This window comes from Argentina silus, assembly GCF_951799395.1.
Source record: "Argentina silus genome assembly, chromosome: 14".
Taxonomy (NCBI): domain Eukaryota; kingdom Metazoa; phylum Chordata; class Actinopteri; order Argentiniformes; family Argentinidae; genus Argentina; species Argentina silus.
In genome coordinates, this window is record NC_139668.1 from 14,885,500 (window position 1) to 14,908,254 (window position 22,755).

At 44.2% G+C, this 22,755-nt stretch overlaps 1 protein-coding gene across 1 annotated transcript; it reads left to right on the forward strand.

Annotated features, from left to right (window-relative positions):
* Nucleotides 1-954: 954 nt before the first annotated feature.
* arhgef7b (Rho guanine nucleotide exchange factor (GEF) 7b) lies at nucleotides 955-22,042 on the forward strand (the record flags this gene model as incomplete). Its single annotated transcript, XM_083685147.1, has 21 exons — nucleotides 955-1,119; nucleotides 2,274-2,357; nucleotides 5,709-5,793; nucleotides 5,944-6,074; nucleotides 6,240-6,441; nucleotides 7,944-8,032; nucleotides 9,026-9,120; nucleotides 9,391-9,486; nucleotides 9,896-10,018; nucleotides 10,227-10,365; nucleotides 10,939-10,998; nucleotides 16,005-16,151; nucleotides 16,281-16,367; nucleotides 16,480-16,558; nucleotides 16,710-16,852; nucleotides 17,041-17,262; nucleotides 17,424-17,517; nucleotides 17,704-17,793; nucleotides 19,620-19,719; nucleotides 19,865-19,919; nucleotides 20,172-22,042. The coding sequence occupies 21 exons, from the start codon at nucleotides 955-957 to the stop codon at nucleotides 20,292-20,294; spliced, it is 2,409 nt and encodes an 802-aa protein (XP_083541273.1). The 3' UTR covers nucleotides 20,295-22,042.
* Nucleotides 22,043-22,755: the final 713 nt, after the last annotated feature.

A 22,755-nucleotide genomic window follows, 5' to 3' on the forward strand; every position in this document is an offset into this window, starting at 1 on the left:
ATTATAAATGTTGTTATTATTATTATAATTATTAATAATAATAATAATTATAATAATAATAATAATGCTTCCGTGGAGTGTTTTCACAATAATTCTGTTCATATTTTAATTCCTATTGTTCTTGTTTTTCAGTACACATGCATAGTTTTACCATTGACTACTATGCATTCATGGTTATTCTAAGTATTAACATTGTATCATACCTGTAGCCGTTTATCAGCGCCATGACCATTTACAGTATCCACCACTGTTCCATTGGCAGAGTTGCGCGCGGTCCAGACACTCCATTCCTCTGTCCATCACCATTGTCTCGGAATCTTGGAGATTTTCATTTATATGTGTCAGCTCTGTAGGATTAATATGTTTTTGATATACTGTGTCACAATATACTGTAACATTTTATGCTGTTTTGCATTTGTCAAACATTACAATTCGTTGTGGTTTTGTTTTTGTCTCACTTTATTCACTGCTTGTCTGCACAAAAGCATAACATTTTTCAAATAAGGTATTAATGTAGTCCTTGAGCCGAGTTGTAGGCGACAAATTAAAAGGAAGAGTAGGCGGGGCTAGGTTTTACTGAGGGGCCAGTTTAGACAGAGGCTCTTCTAGAGAGAGACCAGGCTCCCTCGACTCCAGCTGGATGCTGCTCCAACAGAGCCAACAGGGGGAGAGGCTCGAGCTGTCATAGTTTACATAGGCTATGTGATGTCATTTGTTGGATGAGATCGCGGCAGCAGCAGTCGGTACAGGTTGAGCGACCAAGAGAGAAGGGCAGTTTACAGTTTAAAACGAAGCAAATATAGGCCTACAACTTGGGGAAAAGATGTGTTTACGTCTCCATAATAATGCTGCTGTCATTTATGAATATATGTTTGTAGGCTATGTTGAATAGGACGACTTTTCCCATCATATTCTGTCTTTTAAAAACATAATTGGTTATAGTGGATGTGAGCAATGAATTCGGCAGAACAAACGGTAACATGGCTCATAACATTGGGGGTCTTGGATTCGCCGAAAAAGACCATATCTGACCCTGAAGGATTCCTGCAATCGTCTCTCAAAGATGGGGTTGTCCTGTGCAAGCTGGTGGAGCGATTACGGCCAGGTTCTGTCGAGAAAGTAAGGACCCATCTTTTAGCTCAGTACCCTTTCTCTACTGTGGTCTGTTATTAATATTTGCATTTATGATAGCCACATATAAATGCTCTGAAATCCGCACATTTTCAAGTCATATATACAGCTGGGGTTATTGTCCGGAGTAGACTAGTAGTGAAATATCCGGCCAGATGTCACTCACTTGAGCGCTATGCCTTAAACGAGACCCCATTCATATTCTCTAACAAACACTCATTCACTGTTTGCCAGTGTTATTTTCAAAGTAACATACGAATTGTCAAAGAAAATGTGAGATTTGTTTGTTGCGTGCTATGTTTCAGCTGATGCAATTTCTCCAATTTGAACTCTTAAATAGCCTACAAATAATTCAACAGGGCCTCTTTGGTTTGGATGGTTGATTTTTTTTGTCTTTAGATAGATTCGCAAGAGTGGGCCGCTGTTGACTATCAGAGGAAGACCCCTCACTTTTAAAGGAGTGTTTCCCTTCAGGATCACAGGCAGCACAGCAGGCATGTTAGGCTCGTCAGCAATGAAACAATATAGCCATCATGATTGAGGCTACATTTGACATGTTTTTTATTTAAATGAAGAATTAATTAATGACTGTCAATTATTTGCTAAATGAATATATTGCAATGTATTGCGCGAGTTATCTTGCGCCCTCTCCTCACACAAAGTTTACACAGGCCCGCATGAAAATGGTGTGAACTTCAGTGAGCTAATTGGCCTAGACCCATAGTTTCCAATTACATTTCTCGTATAAATTCGTGGGAAACTGCTTATATTCAATCCCACTATAATTCCTTATAATTTCAGTAGCTCAGCCTGATTGCAGAGTCTGCCTAGTTAACCAGAGCCCGCCTAGTCAACCAGAGCCCAGGGCTGCTATTTGCACTGCAGGAGTTATTCCATTGCATGCAATGCGATTGAATGGTGGAATATATCTACTAAACGTCATTTCCTCTCCTTCTAATCCTACTTCCCGACCAGAGGGAGTATTTAGCAGCTTCAATTTAAGAAGCTGTAGTATGTATGTGACTTCACACTTATAACAGTAGGCTACAATATTTCTGCCAAATCGAAACGCTTTGTAGACCTCTAAAAACCCGGGTGTACGGGTCGGGATATGTATCATTTATCGTTTTCCCCCTTCACAGATCTTCCAGGAACCAAAGAATGACAGCGAGTGTCACAGTAATGTCAAGGAGTTTTTGAAAGGCTGTGGATCTTTCCGAGTGGAGGTGAGTATAGTTACAGTAACCTGCTACACAGTGCAACTTGTTCTTATCTTTTACCGACCGTATCGTGCTCTACCAGAGAGAAATATAACCATACCAGTGTAGACTGAAGATAATAATACAGTTAATATGACAACAAGAGAGGCAATCGCATTGTCACACACACGTTTTTATTGTATCCAGTCAGCAACAGGCTACACTTGTGACAACAACAACAAAATCAGCTGGAAGTACGTGGTTGATGCTGTATACAGGTTCTCTGATGTTATCCACCTTGTTATTTCATGGGTGGACTATTTTGTTTACTATTCTGTTGCCTAACAATTGTCTCGTAGTCTGTGTGGATCTAGCAGCTATTTACATTTCATGTAATAGTGTTGTCCAGTTTAATTTGATGTTTCACACAAATACTTTGTGTACACAGGAGTCATATACACTGTAAGGCCATACTGTCAAAGGTCATATGGTTCCACGGACACTTTATTGCACCATTTACCAGTCAATCTTTCCAACACATACTGTATCAACCCTGAGCTGATGAACGAACAATGAATGGGTGCACTGAGAATGCAATGCGCTGTTTGTCATGGAAACAAGATTTGTCTGGAACTCTACCTTCCCTTTCTGAAATGTAGATAACTAAGGCAGGTGGACATGTAAACAGGATTTACATGTTCCCCCCCGATTCATATCAGTCTGGCATTACAGACAGAATAGATTTTTTTCAAAAGCACACTTGTCTCCTGCTCTACCCCACTGAATTTGAATGGGTAACTTAAGCCAATGTTTAACTTTTCCTGGATGTTAGAGGACAATCGTTGTAATGTTGTGGAGTGCCAGTGTGCTGGAGTTTCCTTTTGCCATATGGCATGTCCTATTCCCAAAAACATCAACAGGTCCCTACTTGACATAATATATTGCATTGGGGTGTGTGCATGACTACACAGATCATCATTATGGAGTGCATCATTATGGTCTTTATGGAAAGTCCCATATTGTGATGACGGCATAAAATAAAAGAACGGTGAGAAATACAGGTATGAAGCATTCACACTTTAGAAACAGACTTATTAGTCGGCTGAAATTTGCATTTGGGAGTCAAGTCTCTTGTCTCCACTGCTATTAAAAATAATATTTCATAGTATTGTCTAAAAAAAGTCAGAAGGAGAATGTTGAAGGCTGAATTTGTTGTGGTTAACCAGCCATTTGGTCAGAGGAGATTTTATCCAGTGAAGCTTTGCAGCTAGTTCGCCCTGGCATTACTGTGATGAGAAAACAGATAGAGTGTTCCTCTGCTGTGTGTGTTAACAATCTTTGAATCCATGTGTGTATGTACTGTATACTTTATTTGGAGTGATGGAGTTATTGCAGAGAGCGTATACCTTAACATTTAGGCTACAGTGCATGTCAGATTGGCTATTCATATTGACATAGTACGGGCGGATCCCATTAATTACTTAACCCCATTGACTCAGGGAGATAAAGAGCGTGGTGGTACAATATTAAATGGCACACATCGGCCCAGTTCCATTACATCCTGTAGAACCTTTCGCTTTCTCCTCCTTTAGAAATGTTCATATCTCAAATGACTGAAGGGGCTAGGGGCTGAAATGGAGCCATCCCTCCCTGTGCAGCCCTTGGTTTGGCCCTTATCAGGGCTTCTAGTTCATGCCTTGTCTAGGCTACACCCTGCTATCGACTGCTCTCAGACCAGGCATTAGAAGACACCTCATGGAAACCCTGTGTGAGTCACGCCAATTTTGAGAGCTGGACAGTTTTAGCTGATGGCTGCCAAAACACAGCAACACAACAGTCCAGTAGCACCTAGCTCAGTGCTCTGGCATCTGTGTGTCTGTCTGTACTCCAATGTGAACTCTCATGCCTGACTGAATCAAGTAATGCACTTAATAAAAAATGGAGGGGATTCTGAACGGGGTGGGAGACAAATAATTAAACTAACATGTCGACCAACCAATGGATATTTGCGATGCTCTTTGGCCTTCCAACGGTTCTCCACTGGCCTCGTAGGATATCCTGAGCCTCCATCAGATTGGCTTCACCAATCCAGTTTTGTCAGATCAATCAAGTGGTCATCAATAAGTGTGTCCAGTAGGGATTAGGGTCTAGTGGCTGTTTTGGGACTAGTAGGCATATGTGTTAGTTAAAGAACATGGCTGCATGATGTGGAGAGATTAGAGGTGGAGCTCAGACTGGGGTAATCCGGCCAGACTGGCCTGGGGCAGCAGGGGCGAGGGTATAGAGGGTGGGGTTGGGTGGCTGGGGGGGAAGGGACACACTGTGCAAAGCGCCACCATGCAAGCAACTTCCAGGGCCGAGGAAACCCAACAGTTTGCTCTGAAAGTGCTGTAGTCGTTATTGCTGACCTGTATGGTTACTCAGTGTTGGAAATGAAGATGGGCCTAATGCCTTGACATTTAAGTTGCCATTTTATGTGCCACTGTGCGTGAATAAAGAGGTAAGCCTTCTTGATCAGAATGGAATATTTGCCATGCCAAAGTACGGAATGGAATAGAATTTAATTGGATTTGAATAGAAGGATATTTGGCCTATCTGGGTGTTGGCCTGGTTGTGCAGTACTGCCCATACAGTATATCTCCAGCTGTGGAACAGTCTCCTCGGGACATTAGGAAGCTTGTGAAATCCTGTATTTGTGTTTCAGAGTTGTCTGATTCTGTAATTAGTCACTCACCGTCACCCTATCCTGCTAAGACACCTGGGGTTTCCCTGTGGCTGTGCTCGTGGAAGCTGAATAAACTATGAGAATGAAACGGAGCATTAAGATAGACAGCACATCAATGAGCTCTCCAAACTGGAGGAGAGCATGGTGTGTGTGTGTGTGTATTGTGGTAGCTCAAGTGTTTGTGTGTCCCATGCAAGCTTGTGCATGCATAAACCTCCACCAAAGCGGTGCCCTGCGAGGCTATGGAGCTTCTCTGTGCAGTGTGATGTTGTCTGTCAGTAGTCTTTTAGTGCAGTGACATTCACCAGTCCTCAACCCTGTCTGGGCCTCCACACTGTTGAACCAGTGACAGTAACCAGCTCACTTGAGCATGGGGAAGGGGCACACATAGCTGTGTCTGGACTTGGAAGCGTCACGTCACGTTTTCTTATCATCACAATGCCTTTACAGCCTTGTATGCATTTGAACTCACTATATCTATTCATGTTCCATAGTGTTAGGTTTGATCAGTTTCATTGGTCTTATGTTTTACGAAATTCTCTGTGTAAGTCCTATAACCTGGTGAATGAACCTCCTGGCCGAAAGCAAGCTGCGATGTTTTCTCCCGAGGTTCGTCTGATTGATCATGCCCTTCTTCTCTCTCCTCTCCCCAGCCGTTTGAAGTCAGTGACCTACTCCAGGGACTCAACTTCACCAAGGTGCTCAACTCTCTAGTGGCGCTGAACAAAGCAACTGAGGGTGAGCGATCTGTGTGTCTGTGTGTGTGTGTGTGTGTGTGTGTCTGTGAGAAATTAAACCCTGGTAAGTCCCATATTTGCAACTCTAGATATCAGTGGGGGGTTGACACTGAGTGTGTGTCTCTCATCCCTCCCTCTCTCTCCTCCATAGATGTACATGTAGGCAGTGACTCTGTGTCGACACGTCACTCCTCGTTGAGGATAAAGTCCTTTGATTCTCTCAACACACAGTCTCCCCACGGACGCTCATCCAGAGTCCTACAGAACCAGTACCGCAGCCTGGTGAGTCACAGAACACAGAACCTCATACTGCACAGGCGCTGTGAGACCCAGCCCTTTAGAGCACTCACTTCGGTCTGGTTAAGGTTTGTTTTTAGAGTATTGCACTTTACTCTCACTTTGTTCATGGATGGTCTCTCTAACCCCCCCCCCTCCCTCCCTCTACAGGACATGTCAGAGAATGGTGGTCAGCATGTGCTGGTGAAGGCACGGTTTAACTTCCAGCCGACCAATGAGGACGAGATCTCCTTCTCCAAGGGTGACATCATCAGCGTGAGCCGCCAGGAACAGGGCGGCTGGTGGGAGGGATCTGTCAACGGCAAGACTGGCTGGTTCCCTAGCAACTATGTCCGGGAGGTCAAAAGCAATGGTGGGTGTCGGTGACGGGTCAGTGGTGTTGGAGCTCAGCCCTATTCAACTCTATAACAACGTTATAACATCAACTATGACAACTTCTAACTCCCAATAACATGTCCCATAGTTGGATAGAGGCAGTGACATCTGGAAGTGGTCTCCCTGGTTACCTGTGGCACAGACTCATGCAATTTGGTCCAGACCGTTGATTTATAATATCTATGATTTAAATCCACACTATGTATTCATTGGGGTCTCCAGGAAATACACTCTGTCATTTCCAGAGGCTATTCATCAAAAAAACTAATTTTGTGCAGTATGCAGTTCCATCCTGCCTGAAGACGGATGTGTAAGTTATGAAATGAATGATTAGAATGGGGATCGCAGAGTCAAGGAATGCCAGCGGACACTAAGCTCACTAAGAACTGGACCAATGCCAGAGGCTTATTCAATGGGGCTGATAGAAATGTAGTACTGTACATAGAAAAGTCATGCCTCACTTATCATGCAAATAAGATATTTGTGTATGTTCCATTCAGTACATTTCTAAATACAATGCCTTAACTGTTAACTGGTCCTCACAGCTGGGTAATGTTGAATAAGAACAATGAGAACTAGATGTAAACATGTGAGTCAGTGTTTGTGTTCAGCCAGTGTATGCCACTATAACTGTGCTGTGACATCTGGCTGGACAGGAAGGAAACTCCAGGGCCAAACAAAGACAGGAAGACAGAAAACAGTCCAGGGTCTTAGCCAGAAAACAGACTTCCCCTCCCCATGGCTCACAGCACTACCTGCTGTACACTGCTGCCTACATAGTACCTAGCATAGCTCACAGCACTACCTGTACTGCTACCTACATAGTACCTAGCATAGCTCACAGCACTACCTGTACTGCTACCTACATAGTACCTAACATAGCTCACAGCACTACCTGTACTGCTACCTACATAGTACCTAGCATAGCTCACAGCACTACCTGTACTGCTACCTACATAGTACCTAGCATAGCTCACAGCACTACCTGTACTGCTACCTACATAGTACCTAGCATAGCTCACAGCACTACCTGTACTGCTACCTACATAGTACCTAACATAGCTCACAGCACTACCTGTACTGCTACCTACATAGTACCTAACACAGCTCACAGCGCAAGAAATGGAAAGACAAAAGAAAGACAGTGACAGAGGGAGAGATGTCCCAGATAGAGACGGAGAGAAGTACAGTGGAAAAAAAAATACATTTCTCTGTTTCTCCCTGCCCAAAGGTAAAGCACTTTAACATACCGCGTCCCCATTTCCGAATAGAGCCTCTGGTTGCTAGCTAAATAAACCCAGCATCTTCTGCTGCACCAGGCAGGAGAGTAGGGCTCATTATAGTTGTATAGAAGCCAATCGACTTGAAATGTTTCTGGGGGTGCCTGCCCTAGCTCTTGTTTTCACTCTCCTCTTATATACCCCCCCCCCCCCTCTCTCCTCTTCTCTTCTCTTCTCTTCTCTTCTCTTGCTCACACAGATAAGCCAGTGTCCCCCAAGTCTGCGACCCTCAAAAGCCCCCCGAAAGGCTTAGACACAACTGTCATGAGCAAAACCTATTACAATGTGGTGAGGATTTGTTTGTGCTTAGTCCTGCTCCAGCTAAAGACATTGATTCCTTCCCCCAATTACTGACCTGACAGAAGTGTGTGTGTGTGGTGTGTGTGTGTGTGTGTGTGGTGTGTGTGTGTGTGTGTGTGTGTGTGTGTGTGTGTGGTGTGTGTGGTGTGTGTGGTGTGTGTGTGTGTGTGTGTGTGTGTGTGTGTGTGTGTGTGTGTGTGTGTGTGTGTGTGTGTGTGTGTGTGTGTGTGTGTGTGTGTGTGTGTGTGTGTGTGTATTGTAATGTAGGTCGTTTCTTCCATCTGACTGGCTGCTGGGCCAGCTGTGCCCCGGGGCGGTGAGGTTGGCTGTTATGCCTGTGTCAAGTGATAGCGCACCGTCATTGTGCTCTCAAAATGTGTGTGTGTGTGTGTGGCAGCGTTAGGGTGACTCAGTTGTCTAGATCAATGACAACACACACTGACAGTCTGTCATCCCCTGACAGTGATAGGGGCCTGCCAGAGCGTCCTAGGAGGCCGTGCAGGACTGGCTGCATTATTGAGAGGAACCTATAATGGAGGGGGGTCTACCTGTAGTGGCTTTATCTCTCAATCTCTCCCCCTCCATCTGCACTGACCTAAAAACACAGTGTTGTGTGTGAGAGTTTTGAAAATCCAGCCCTGAAAGAAACATGAGGGATAATGCTAGCCTTATCCTGGCTGCTGACAATCAGTTGATTGGAGTGGGTTTAACCCTTCACTAAGTCAGTACTGAACCCAGCCTGTAATGAGGGACTAAAAAGCACAGTATTGGGGATGAATAGCAGTGTATGTCCCTTGCTTTTATACATTAATGGCCTAACCTCTTATATGAAACTTCCAGAAGGATTCTTAGATGAATAATTAACACAGGATTCATGTTGTTTAAGAAGGTCTGTCAGAGTGCTTTCACCATTCTACTTTGGAGCATGGTTTGTCTGTATGTCTGTCTGTATGTAACCTCCACTGTGTCATGTCCATCCAGGTGCTTCAGAACATTCTAGAGACAGAGACCGAGTATTCTAAGGAGCTCCAGAGCCTACTGTCATCCTATCTGCGCTCACTACAGACCACAGAGAAGTGAGTGTAAGTCAGGGGAGGCTGGTGGAGGCAGAAATCAGAGGACGGGCTCATAGTAACGCATGGAATGGAATGAGGAATTCCTCATTCCATTCCATGCATTACATTGAGCCTGTCCTCCGATTTCTACCTCCATCAGCCTCCACTGGAGTGTGTGAATGTGGTGTCAGAGGAATGGGGTGTGTTTTGAGCTAAGGAATAACGTGAACTTGACTGAATCTTTAAATGCACCTCTCTCCAACCTTCCTCTCCCCGCTCCTCTTCTCTCAGGCTGAGCGCTGCAGACATCAGTCACATCCAGGGGAACCTGGAGGAGATCTGTACTTTCCAGCAGATGTTGGTTCAGTCCATGGAGGAATGTACCAAGTCAGTCGAATATGAAATCCATTTATTTTATGTCTCACTGTCTCTGTGCTGCCTGTTGAACAGTGTTTACCAGGACAGGGGTCAGAGAATGTCCGCAAAAACATCCTGTTAGACAAATCGAGCTGAAGCCCCACCTTAACAACCGACACTGATCTGTAGCCAGTTTTGTATTGTCCACTCTAATGGGCTCTAAAGGGTTTAGGGACTTCTGGGAGGACACATTGTTGCTCAAACAGGGATGTTGTAGAGTGGGTCAGACATCCGCAAAGACTTTACATGGATCACATTGACACCTAGTGGTACATTTCAGTATTGCTGCTTCATGATGATCACAATCTGAATGCAAAACCATTTGAAGGGGTTCAGAATGGTCCATGTTGATTGTTGGTATGTGCCCCCATGTGTGTAGGCTTCCAGAGAGCCAGCAGAGAGTAGGGGGCTTCTTCCTCAACCTGATGCCCCAGATGAAGGGGCTCTATGTGGTCTACTGCTCCAACCACCCCTCTGCTGTCAATGTCCTCACAGAACACAGGTAACCAAGGGGTGTGTGTGTGTGTGTGTGTGTGTGTGTGTGTGTGTGTGTGTGTGTGTGTGTGTGTGTGTGTGTGTGTGTGTGTGTGTAAGAGAGAGAGAGAAGGGGGGGTTATGCAATATGATTCCTCATAGAAATAGTTTTGACATTTAGTTTTTATTTTAAAAACATATGTTTGTGTGTGTGCGTGCGTGCGTGTGTGTTGCAGTGAGGAGCTGGGGGAGTTTATGGAGGGCAAGGGGGCCAGTAGCCCAGGTATCCTGACTCTGACCACAGGCCTCAGTAAACCCTTCATGAGGCTCGACAGATACCCCACACTTCTCAAAGAACTAGAGAGACACATGGAGGTGAGTGCGGGAGTGTGTGTGTGTGTGTGTGTGTATTTTAATCTGTAGATGTATGTCTGTTAGCCTTTGTTTGTCTGTGTTTAGGCATATTGTATCAGTGGACACTGCTCTTTGCACATCTGACAATTATTACCACTACATTCATTGCACCTTTGCACTATTACTGTAAATGATTGCTGCTCCATACACTTGACATTGTATTACTATTGTTATTATTACAGTTACTACTGCTGCTACTTACACTACACCCTTATGCACTACTATTGTCACTGTTCTATTATCACTGTATTATATTGTACTGTTGATTCGTTGATTGTTGTTGACTGTTGTTGATCGAGGAGCAAGATCGCAAAGCATTTCACTATATTGCATTACGGCTGTATGCGATGTATGTGACATACAATTTGATTTGTTTGTATCTATGAATGCATGATATTTTGCCTTCCTGGGCATGTGAATATAACTGCATGACTGAGTATTTCTTGTTTCTTGACTGATTGTTTCTGTGTGTAGTGTGTGAGTGAGTATCTGTATTGTGTTAAGCCGGATTCCTTGTCTTGTCTTCTCCTGTAGGATCACCACCCTGATCGGCCAGACATACAGATGGGGATGACAGCCTTCAAAGGCCTCTCTGTGAGTCACATGCACTTCAAGCAAAAAACTGTGCCTCTGAAATTAAATGAGTGGTACTGTTGAATTTAAATCTCCGTCTCATGATGTATGCTGTATGCAGTGGGTGATATGAGTTAGATTGAAGTGCCTCTCTCAGGTTGATGATATAGCATTCAGTCTTCTGCTGTATGCAGTGTTGTGGACAGTTGAATTGACATGTCTATGTCTCTGGTTGATGTATGCAGTGATGCTAATCCTGGCTGAGGGTAAAGCCCTTGCCTGGCGCTGCTGTTTGGCTGTGCTGCTCTGTGGCTTTGTGCCCTGGCTTATCCATAGTGTATGTGTGTGTGTGTGTGTGTGTGCTGCTAGGGGGTTCGCTATGGGGGGGGGGGGGGTGTAGCTATAGGAGTGCTGTGCAGGTCCCCTGTTAATTCCTGCTGTGGTGCCTTTGTAAAATCCTTCTCCCAATACTGGCACAAAAAGCCAAACACATGCCCTTTTCCCTCTCTTCTCTCTTTTTCCCTCTCTTCCCACTCCACTCACATCCCCCTATTTTTTCCCTCCTCTCCTCACACTTCTATGTATTATTTCCAGTGCTGTATCTTCCACACACAACCCCATAGCTCCTGCCTGGACTCCAAAGTCTCTCTTTCTTAGGAACACCACCACTCATGATGTAAACACATACTCCGATGTACACAGACTCACCCCCCAACGTACTTGCACAATGTCTTAACATAATGTACAACCAGACACACACAAAACACACACACACACTCACACACACACACACACACACACATACAATTGCCCACACTCACACAAACATCACCACAGCATCAACTCAACATGACACACATCTTAGATGCTTAATTGTTTTCTTTTATTTTCTATCATGTCTAAAGAAATGAAAAAGATGTGATAGAGTGAGGGAAAAAACTAAATAATTAATTCCACCGTCAGGACAACAGAAGTTTCTGAAAAATACAAAAGTATTGCTGTTAGTGGAATACACTAAATTCTGTCTTGTCAAAAATCTCTCAGCTGGTGTCCCAATGTGCCTGTATAGTCCACTGTTATGTGTGACGAGGCTGGTGCCTTGGTTTCTACTCCAGCTGCAACATATTTTTGCCCTCAGTCCACTCACTTACCTTGGAATTCTCCTGACTGTTAATCCACTATTAATTTCAGCAAAGACCATTGTCCAGCCTGTGGAGAGACATCTGAGGGAGAAACATAAAGAGAGAGAGAGGGGGGGGGGGTTCTGCTCAATGCAAATCCATCAGCCTATCAATTAATCTACAATCTAATCTATTGAAAACCAGTTTTCTGTCATCCCACCTTTACATTGCGCTCGCTGTCTACTCTGCCGAGTGTGGCCGTCTGGTATTGAACTCGGGTCTGTTTGCCTTCGGAAAAGACGGGGAAACTGTAGAGAGAAACAGAGGAAAGAAAGTGCAGACAAAATGAACAAAAAGAAACACCGGAACTCAAAATGATATCTCAAGTAACTGTGTGACGGGACTCTCCTGTTCACTAATTACCTCTGCACTGTGATTGGCTCTTTTTGCTGTGCTCCCATGTTCTCTTCACTTCTTCCTTTCTTTCTTTCACTCTTTCGCTCCTCGTCTTCACAGTATATTCTTCTTTGCGCTGACTCTCCTTTATATTCTTGGCATCTGTCCGTTATTCTTCGTCAGTCTGGGGGACCTTTTTTTTTTTTTTCATCACGCTATATTTTGGTTGTTTTCTGTTGTCTTTCAAAGCCGTAGTCCGACGCCCATTCCATCATTATTGTATGTTTTTCTTATTTTGGAAGAAGACTACGGGCCAGGAGCGTCTGTAACCTTTCATAAGCCTTCATCACTGTGTTACAGTACTTGGTTTGAGGTTACCTTTGACTGATGTTGGCATGCAGTGTAATATGCGCAACATTGATTGGCTGTAGCATAGTGAAGAAGGCTTATTGTAGGTTGCAGTCACTCCTGGCCTATAGACTTTTTCCGACATTAGACCAAAATGAAAGAGCATTTGGATGAACTATCCCTTGAATAGCTGCCTTATACTCCCCACACAGTTTTTCCTCTCCATGTTTTTGTTTGCTTTCGCTCGTATCTTCCTCATCTGCCCATGTGTCATCAGTGTGGAGATCCACTTTCTTGTTCTCCTCCTCAACTTCATCTTTCTGTATTTCCACTTGTTGTCTTCTCATGTTGTCCTCTATTCTTCTCCTTCTCTCCGTCTCAGTCTTCTCATTCTGCTGTCTCCCCTCCACTAGCTCTCCCTTTCTCCTCCTCTCCTCTTTCTTTCTTTCCTCTCTCTCGGTCATTCTGTTTTCCTTTTTCCTCTTTATCTCTTCTTCCTCAATCTCCTCTATCACCTTCCCCACTCCTGTTGTCTCCTCTTCTTCCTCCTCCTCCTCTCTTTTTTCTTCCATCAATCTCTTCAATTCAGTCTTTCTCTGTCTTTCCCTTTGCTCTCCTTTCTGCAGATCTCTCTTTTCCTTTTCATGTGCTTCCTTCGTTTGTTGCATGACATTTTTAAAGTACATTTGAAGCGTTCTATCCTCCCTCTCTCTTCTGTTTTCCGTACTCTGTCCATCACGCAGACAGAGTTTCTTCATTGGCATGTTTTTTGCTGCCTTCTCTCTTCTTTTCTCCTCCATTCTTTCCTCAACCTTACGCGACAGTTCTTCTTTCAGACTTTCTTTCTGCTCCCGGGTCCAGTCTTGCCACCACCTTACATCCCTCCGCTCTGATCTCTCCATCTCGTACATCTCCTTTTTCCTCCTCTGGATCACCATCAGTTTCTGAATACTCTCCCTCTCCTCGTCCAGCTCTCTCTCGTGATCCCTCGCTTTCATCTCCTCCACCATGAATTCACCTCTCTCCATCTCCCAGCTCTCCTCCGTCCCTGTGTCCTCCTCCCCCACTGTAACTCTGGTCTTCCGCTCCTCAATTTCCCTCTCCTCCTCTCTCTCCTCAATTTCCCTCTCCTCCTCTGTCCTCCACTGATTCAGTGACACTCTCTTCACCTCCGTCCTTATCTTTTCTCCTTCAGTCTTCCTCTCCTCCTCTTCCAGCCTCATGTACTCCTTCTCTCCACCTCTCTCTCCATTTCTCCTCATGCCTTTCACAAAGACCCGGATCTTGAGTGGTACTTTCTTTGTCAACAGTTTGTATACTTTTTCTAGCTTTGTTTTCTTCTGCGGTATCAGGGCCATTTCATCACCAAAACACCAGTCTTCCTGACCAACACTACTCGATCCCTCCATAGTGACTGCTCTCTCGAGTTTTTGGATGAAAAGTAGCCTCTGTGATGCTGGAAAATTAGTGCAAATACTTCAAGAAAAAGGAAAAACAAACATAAAATGGAACTGTTAAACAAAAACAACAACTACTTTATAAGAAAAAATACTTATAATAGGAATACTAATTAGGCTTTCTACATATGAAAACATTCAAAGATATCTTACTTACCCGTCTAACCTCTTCACAACGATGTCTCTGTGCTAACTGCTAAACTCTAACCTTCTAGAATATCACCTGAGAACCCTATTATGACATCACGACTCACTGTGACATCAACTCACTCCATTCCATGAATTTGAAAAAGTAGTGTGTTATGTGTAATGCCATTTGAGATTTGACCTACAGTAGGTTAACATGACAGCCGGCGTCAAATATGGTTCTGAGCCTTCTTGTGTCACCACTTGTGTGATGTCACTGTGTTACAACATATTCTGGCTTTGTTGTACTGTACCTAACCCTAACCCTAACATAGGCCTTCAATAAAACCACATACAATGCTCTCAATAATGCTGACATTTTAGTGGCAAATAAATGTGATAGATCTTACCATAAGACAGCCCAAAGCAAAAAGAAACTGTCTGTTAGCAAACAATTATCCAGCCTTCTCTTTATTCTACCAATTTATTAAAAAGCAAACAAAATGTTCATGGAACACTAGCAAGTCTTTTTAGCTGTATTCTTTGAGTTCATGCCTAATACCTCTAGCAAAATACATATCAATGCAAGTTTTTCAGAAACAATTATTACAAATACATAGAAAACATAGAGAAATACATGCTGCTTACCAATTGAAATGTTAATTCACACCAAGACAAAACTTACACAAATTAGCAGGACATTATATCATTTTGATAATAATCATTGCCTTTTCACTGACACATTTAGCACATTTGGTACAGAGGACTTACCAGTTGCACTGTCTTTCTCCAACTACCCGACTCCCAGAATGTTCACATACCCAAGACCCTATCCCTATGGCAACCCCTGCATGATGTCATCCTATGTAACATCACATCATTGTGACATCACATCAAGCTGTAACGCATGTGTTTGTGCCTATGGGGTTGTGGTGTAAAGTTTTTGTCTCTAGTTAGTAATGCAAGGGCTGCATTTGATAAATAGCTACTTTGAAGAGACATTCTTCACATGTTATAATACATTCCAAGATATAATGAAAACAAAGGTTTGGGGTACAGTAAAAACAAACTTCCACTGCCATTAGACTCCCCTCACAGGTGTATCATTCCAGTTCCCAGAATTAGCCATGAATCAGTTTTACAATCAGTTTTAACCATCATTAACAATGCTTTTTATTTTTTTATTTTTTTTATTTTTTATAAATGACCGCCACAGGGGCAGCTGTGGAAGACACTTTGATACATATTTATATCTCTCCACTGGATGGAAATCATTGCCCATTGAGTAAAATGCACAGGGCAGATTTCTTGTCTTATTTCTTGACACTAACTGAGGAGTCACATTGCATATCATTTTAATCAGTAGATACTAGAGAATAATATATATATTCTCCTTGTTTACATGCAAAATATTGAAACTACAAATTCTGGTAGTTAACAGATGGTTGCTTCTCAAAGAGACAGCGGTTGAAGAAAAAGTAGGTGACATCCAGAGAAGGCAAGAATAACAACACTTGAATTCAATGAAGAATCGTTCAACTGACAGACTGTCTGTGTGTGTCTGTCTCCATGCTGACAGGCGAAGTGTCAGGAGGTGAGGAAGCGTAAGGAGCTGGAGCTGCAGATCCTGACTGAGTCCATCAGGCGATGGGAGGGAGAGGACATCAGAACCCTAGGCCCGGTTCTCTACATGTCCCACACAGTGGTACAGAACCATGCTAGCCAGGTAACATCAGACTTGACTTGTATGCCTGGTTCCAGGTACCGTAATACCAAAGGTTGTTCTGTCATAATGACCCTGGCATATTGTGTGTGTGTGTGTGTGTGTGCATGTGTGCATATGTGTGGGTTTCAGGAGAAGAGTGAACGCTACCTCCTGCTGTTCCCTCATGTTCTCCTCATGTTGTCTGCCAGCCCTAGGATGAGTGGATTCATCTACCAGGTACTTGTCCTTCTCTCCCTCTCTCTATCTATCTGTATATCTCTCTCTCCTTCTTTGTAAATCCATTGTATGTTTTTTATGAAGGTTTCTGACACACTTGATTCCTTTGAAGGGGAAGCTGCCATTGACAGGGATGATCATCTCAAGGATAGAAGATGGGGAGAACGCCAAGAATGCTTTTGAAATATCTGGTAGATAACTATGGTGTATTACCTCAATTCAAGCATATTGCTAATACCCACTGAAAACAGAATCTTGAGACTCTGTCTGTCTGTCTGTGTTTGTCTGTGTGTGCGTCTGTTTGTCTGTCTGTCTGTGTGTGCGCACATGTACGCACTACAGGCAGCCAGTGTGAGCGGATGCAGGTGGTGTGCAATAACCAGCAGGACCTGCAGGAGTGGATGGAGCATCTGCAGTGCCAGACCAAACACACACCCTCTCTGACCATGCCCACTGTCAAACCCCAGTCCGTCCCTTGTCATACGGTAACACCTCTTACCCCTCATGTCCTTCTCTCACTTCAGTTTGTATGTGCTGTCTCTTGAATATTGTTGCTGTTTTGATCTAATATGTTTTCTATTTTCTTCTCCCTCTATCCGAACCCCCCCCCCCCCATCTCTCTCTTCTTCTCCCTCACCATCCCTATCTCCTTCTCCTCCTCCCCTCTCCCCAGCTGCCATCCCACCCCCTGACCCCCTCCAGGCACTCAGAGAGCCGGGGGGTGACGGTGGCCCCTGCCTACCACACCCTGCCCCACCCCTCCTCCCACGGAGCTCCGCACAGCTCTCTGATGTGGGGGCCATTGGAGCCCCCCAACACCCCCCAACCCTGGAGCCTGAGCTGCCTGCGCCCCGCACCCCCCCTCCGGCCCTCCGCTGCTCTCACATATAAAGAGGTAAAGTACAGAGGAGGACCCTTGCACAAAGTAGACACATGTATACACACACACACACACACACACACACACACACACACACACACACACTTAGAGGTCCATACACACACCTTGAGAAGGCATGATTCTCATGTCTCCATTTCTCTCTCTCTCTCACCCAGGATCTCAGTAAAAGTCCTAAGAGTATGAAGAAGCTGCTACCCAAGCGCAAGCCTGAGAGGAAGCCTTCAGAAGAGGACTTCACTGTCAGGAAAAGTGGGTCTGAGCCTCGCATGTTAATGAGAGAGTTCCTCTCAACAAACCGCTAATGCAAGGGTCTAAGAAAAGATGGACATGGACCTGTCTCTCACTCCCTGCTCTTATCCTCTCTCACTCTCTCTCTCTCTCTCTCTCACTCACTCACTCCACCCCCCCCCCCCCCCCCCCACACACACCCCCCAGGTACGGCAGCTCTAGAAGAGGATGCCCAGATCTTGAAAGTGATTGAGGCCTACTGCACTAGTGCTAAAACACGGCAGACACTCAACTCAAGTAAGTATACAGACACACACACAGAAAAATTACATGCACTAAAATCAAACAAGACTACAACGCCAAAAAAAACACCGCCTCCTTGTTCACTGACCCAACATACTTGTGCTTGTGGAGAGTATATATTTATGGTGATACAGTTTAACCTACCGCAATAGTAATTTTACCTGTCTGTTGTTGTTTCTGTACTAACATGACGCATAGTTAACATGTCCCGTTAGGAGGTTTACTGCCCTCTGGTTTTCTACATATGGAATAGTTCTTTATTCAATCTGTTTCACGTTGGAAATTAGTCTTCTGCTCAGTTCGGCTCTCAATGCCTTTACAGTAATTAAGTATCTTAATCACCATCAATATGCAGTTTTCTGCTGTAGTGACGACATGTAGGTCATTGCTAATCATAGTTTGTTTGATGTCTTTTGTTTCTTAACTCTCTTTTAACAGTGTTCTTCCTTCCTCTTTCCTCTTTCTCTCCCTTGCGCTATTCTCTCCGTTCTGTTCCTCCTCCTCGTCTTATTGGTTTGTTTGACCGTTTCTTTCTATACCTCCCACCACACTGTCTGTCTTCTATCTGTCTATTTATTCTACATTCTTTAAAAACATATAATTATAAACCCCTCCCTCCACAACCCACCCTTCCTATTGTATCCCTTTTGTATTATCCCCCCACCCCCATTTTGTATGGTTTGACCCACACCCATATTCCCATTCTGAATCGTTTGACCCATTCCCCTGTTCCCGTTCCATATGTTTTGACCCATACCCCCCGTTCCCGTTCCATATGGTTTAACCCACCCCCAGCATGGCAGGGTACTGATTTGATGCATAACCATGTGCTGGCCGATGTTGACCGGTCCAGTTTGGACTCTACAGGCTGCCGTATCAGTGTGTCTCGAGGAGCTGAGCCGTGGTCCGATGTATCAGAAGACTCGGATTATGACAGTGTTTGGACCGCCCATAGTTACAGGACCGGTTCCGTCTCTCGTAAGAGCTATCTGTTGCTCCACCTGCTGTATCTCCCATCAGAACCAAAACACCCCATCCCCCTCCCTCCTTCTTCAGTTGGTTTGGAAAGACGCTGGCATTGTGTCAAAAGGGTCTTGTGGTGACCAGGATCTTATCCTCAAGCCATCCTCGCCTCATAGAGAAACACAAGAGGAGAAACAGAAAATGCCCATAAACTCTCTGACCCTAACCGATGCCCCCTCCCTCCAACACAAAGAGAACAACTGCTCAGCCTCCCATCTGTTCCCCTCTCTCCTCTATTCAGAACCATTATGAGTTTCAAAGAACCTGGCATTATGCTGCATCCATTGAATTGCCATAGATCAAGATGAGACAGACTTGGGTTGGCAGGTGAAATGTTCCTACCGCACCTACCTTACTCCTACTACAGCAGATGGGACTCTGGCTGAGTTTCCATTCTACGCCCTTCTCTCTGAAGTGTGCACTTGCTTACTCCACCTCATGGATTTACAACATTAGATTAGTGTAAGAATTGGACTAGACTAGAGGGAGTTGCCAGCATATGTCTGACCCCAGTCCATGCCTTTTAAATCCATGAGGAGGAGTGAAGGGCTGGTAGAGAATAAAAGCATTGTGGTGGTTGGATATTCTCCCGGACAGAAATCCCTGCATGTCTTTCTCTCCTCTCCTCTCCTCTCCTCTTACTCTAGCTGCAAGGTCACCCCAACCACACTGTCAGTCATGCAGTACAACTAGCCGGCCAATCAATCAGTCAGCAAGAGTCAGCCAGCCAGCCAGTCAGCCATCCCACCTGCGAGCCATTGAACTTACCTCTGGCTATTCTCTGGTTGTTTTACCAGGTTCCAAGAAGGAGTCTGGTCTGCACATGCTCTTCCCTGAGGAGGAGAAGATCATTGTGGAGGAGACCAAGAGCAACGGCCAGACTGTGATCGAGGAGAAGTATGACTAATCTCTTAGTTTTGAGAATTTACTCCTGGTTTTAACTGCTAGTTTTCACACATGCTAAAGGTGGTTGATTGGGCTTCATGGATGGATGGGTGGTGGTGTGTTGTGGTTGGGTTGACTAACCTTTGGCTTGTCTCAGGAGTCTGGTGGACACAGTGTATGGCCTGAAGGATGAAGTACAGGAGCTGAAACAGGTGAGTGTTCATACAGTAGTCCTCTTCTCCCCAAGGCCAGTGGTCAACATCTCTGGTCCCATAGCGTTACAGGGTGTTCAGGCTTTAGATCCAACCCAGCACTAACACCCCTGATGCATCGAATTGAGGTCTTGGTGGGAAGTTGACTGAGTTGAATCGGTTGCTTTAGTGCTAGGCTGGAACACAAGTCTACACCCTCCTTAGCTCTGCAGGACATACCTGCCAACACTCTCTTTGTTGTCCCCCCACAAGGACAACAAGAGGATGAGGAGGACTATAGAGGAGGAACAGCGGGCACGGAAAGAGCTGGAGAAGATTGTGAGGAGAGTGTTGAAGAACATGAACGACCCTACCTGGGATGAGACCAATCTGTGAGCGGCCTTCAGATAACACTGGAAGTGGTTCAGCTCAGCCGTGACTGTGACCACAAAGCCATGAGACCGTGAAGCTGTGACCCGAGACTGTGGAGGATCTAACCCTGTCTCCTCCTGTTTGGAGCTGTAGAGATCCAAAGATAACGTATTGTTCTCCAATGAGTCTAGAGATGGTGATGATGTCACTGCCTACAAGACCTGGGTCAAATATCTTCCGTCAAATAGTATTTGTGGTGTGCTCGATTTAGCTCAGAGTTTTCCCGTTTGGGACTACTCCATTGGTTCCATGGTAGCAGGCAAACCTAATGAAGCGCAACTCTAGTGTATTGGCCTAGGTCTGTCGTCCACCCTGCTGCTGAGCTCCTCTTGATGTCCCTCCTGGAGCTTTTCCCCTTCCCCTTTTCCCCTTCCCAACATTCCTTTGAGCCTTTTAGGAAGCTATGGCCAACACTCGGAATGGGACATAGTCTTGTTGCTCATTCTGGATTTTTCCAATGGAAAACTCTGCAATACAATTAAACTGGAACGTTTTCAGGTGAATTTGTGATATTTGATTATGATTTTATTTGATTTTTTACATTATTTTGAATTACCTCATTTTGATTTCTTACTCTTGTTTTACTGGCTAATGGACTTTATTTGTTAGTGATTTTCTACCTTTACTTTTGACACTTATGATTTGTACAGAAATTAACCTTAATATTTCACTTAATGTCATGAAATGTGCCTTGGGAAACCTTTTCCTTGTTATTGCTTACATTTCTGGCAAGCTCTTAAACTCGTGTCACGATTGCAACCAAACTGGCTGACCTTCTGCGTAACTGCATGCTAACATCTGACTAGTTCATTCAGTGAACAGGAGATCGTGGGAAGATCTTTGATCATCGCCTGAATGCAAAATTAAACTTGATTGCATCCAAAAACCCATGCATTTTCTGCAGGGGATAAGTTGGTACCAAGATAATCGCCAAATTTGTTTTGATTCCAGACGTGAGAGATGCCTTGTCTGAGGTTCTCTACCCCAGCATATCTGAATTATCAACCTATCATCTTAGATAATAAAATAATTAACATAGGAATCGTTTCTCACTTTTCACATGAAATTTTTTCTAAGGACGAAGTTAGGTCACACAATTCTGATAGGTAGATTGATCCTATGTTGGTCAACCACAGACAGAAGGGGTTTGATCAAATACACATGGTAAACTATTTGCAAGCAGGCACATTTTATAATTCGCCCGCTGTCACTCGATTAGTGGCATGAAATTGGCTAAATTATGAGAGCTTACGTATTATTTGTGATTGTCACAATCAGTATCACATGACATCGTTAGATTAGACAAAAATAAATAGATTGACGAACTCAGCCATGATGCCCCATTTAATTCACAAATTGACAGTTACATGGGATATGATGTTGGTAGGATCTCTTTCACTCCTGTAGGCTATCTGTTTTAATAAGAGACCAGCATGCAATCTTCCTATTGTCAAAGGTGCTTGCAATTTGATGCAATGACTTTCCGAAAATATTCAAATGCAATATTGACTCAAATTATGAAGACTAATGTAAACTACTTATCTGATCAATAAATTATATTGTATGTGTAATTTATGTACGCGTGTGCAGCTAAAGTCACTATCGTCTTACGATAATTATATAAAACCTTCCTCTATTTATTTCACCTTATTCTCCCTATTCACCCTTTTCAACTTGTATCATTGTCTCTGTGAATTAAACCAGTAAACTGATCCTCTAACTGTCTCTTTTGTTGTGTGAAGTGCTGTCACTTTAATGTCAGAGGATCCTAATAAGGCCACTCACAGCAGTGTGGACTAGGGACATTAGCAGTAACTGTCCTACCCAGATGCATCACACCCTTCTCACAGCTGCAGGGAGGAAGGCAATACGGCGGCCATCTTTGGCCTCACTTGGGTTTCAGTGCTGTATTGGCAGGTAAGGGTTTATTGTTGGGTTTCATGCTTCTGTTGGCAGGGTCAAGCTATTGGCCTGAATCTGGGCTATTCTCTTCTCTGTGGAGGCAACCATGTGACAAAGCTGCTGTTTTGTGGAAGGGGTATTCAAACGTTGAGAACCCCTTGACGCCTGTGCCCACCTTTATCTTGGCATAAGCCGCACGGTAAGTCTCTCACGTTAATTCCGTCATTGTGAGAGCCCTCCTGCCCACTGCATCTGCCTATTGTTCTTCAGTAATCCAGGTTTCGGCTGGAGGGAGAGAGACAGACAGAGAGGAATGGAATGAGTTGTTGGCTGTGTGAACCGTCATGGAGGAACACTGTAGATCACGCTGTAGAATGAGAGGACTCTGCATACTTTCAGGAATGTGGACAGCAAATTATTTCCATTATTGAACATTCTCTCTAACTCAACTTCTAATTGATGCAATGGACTGCTAGTTTATTGAACTGAAGTATTCTGGTGCAGACCAATGAGAGTGGGGATA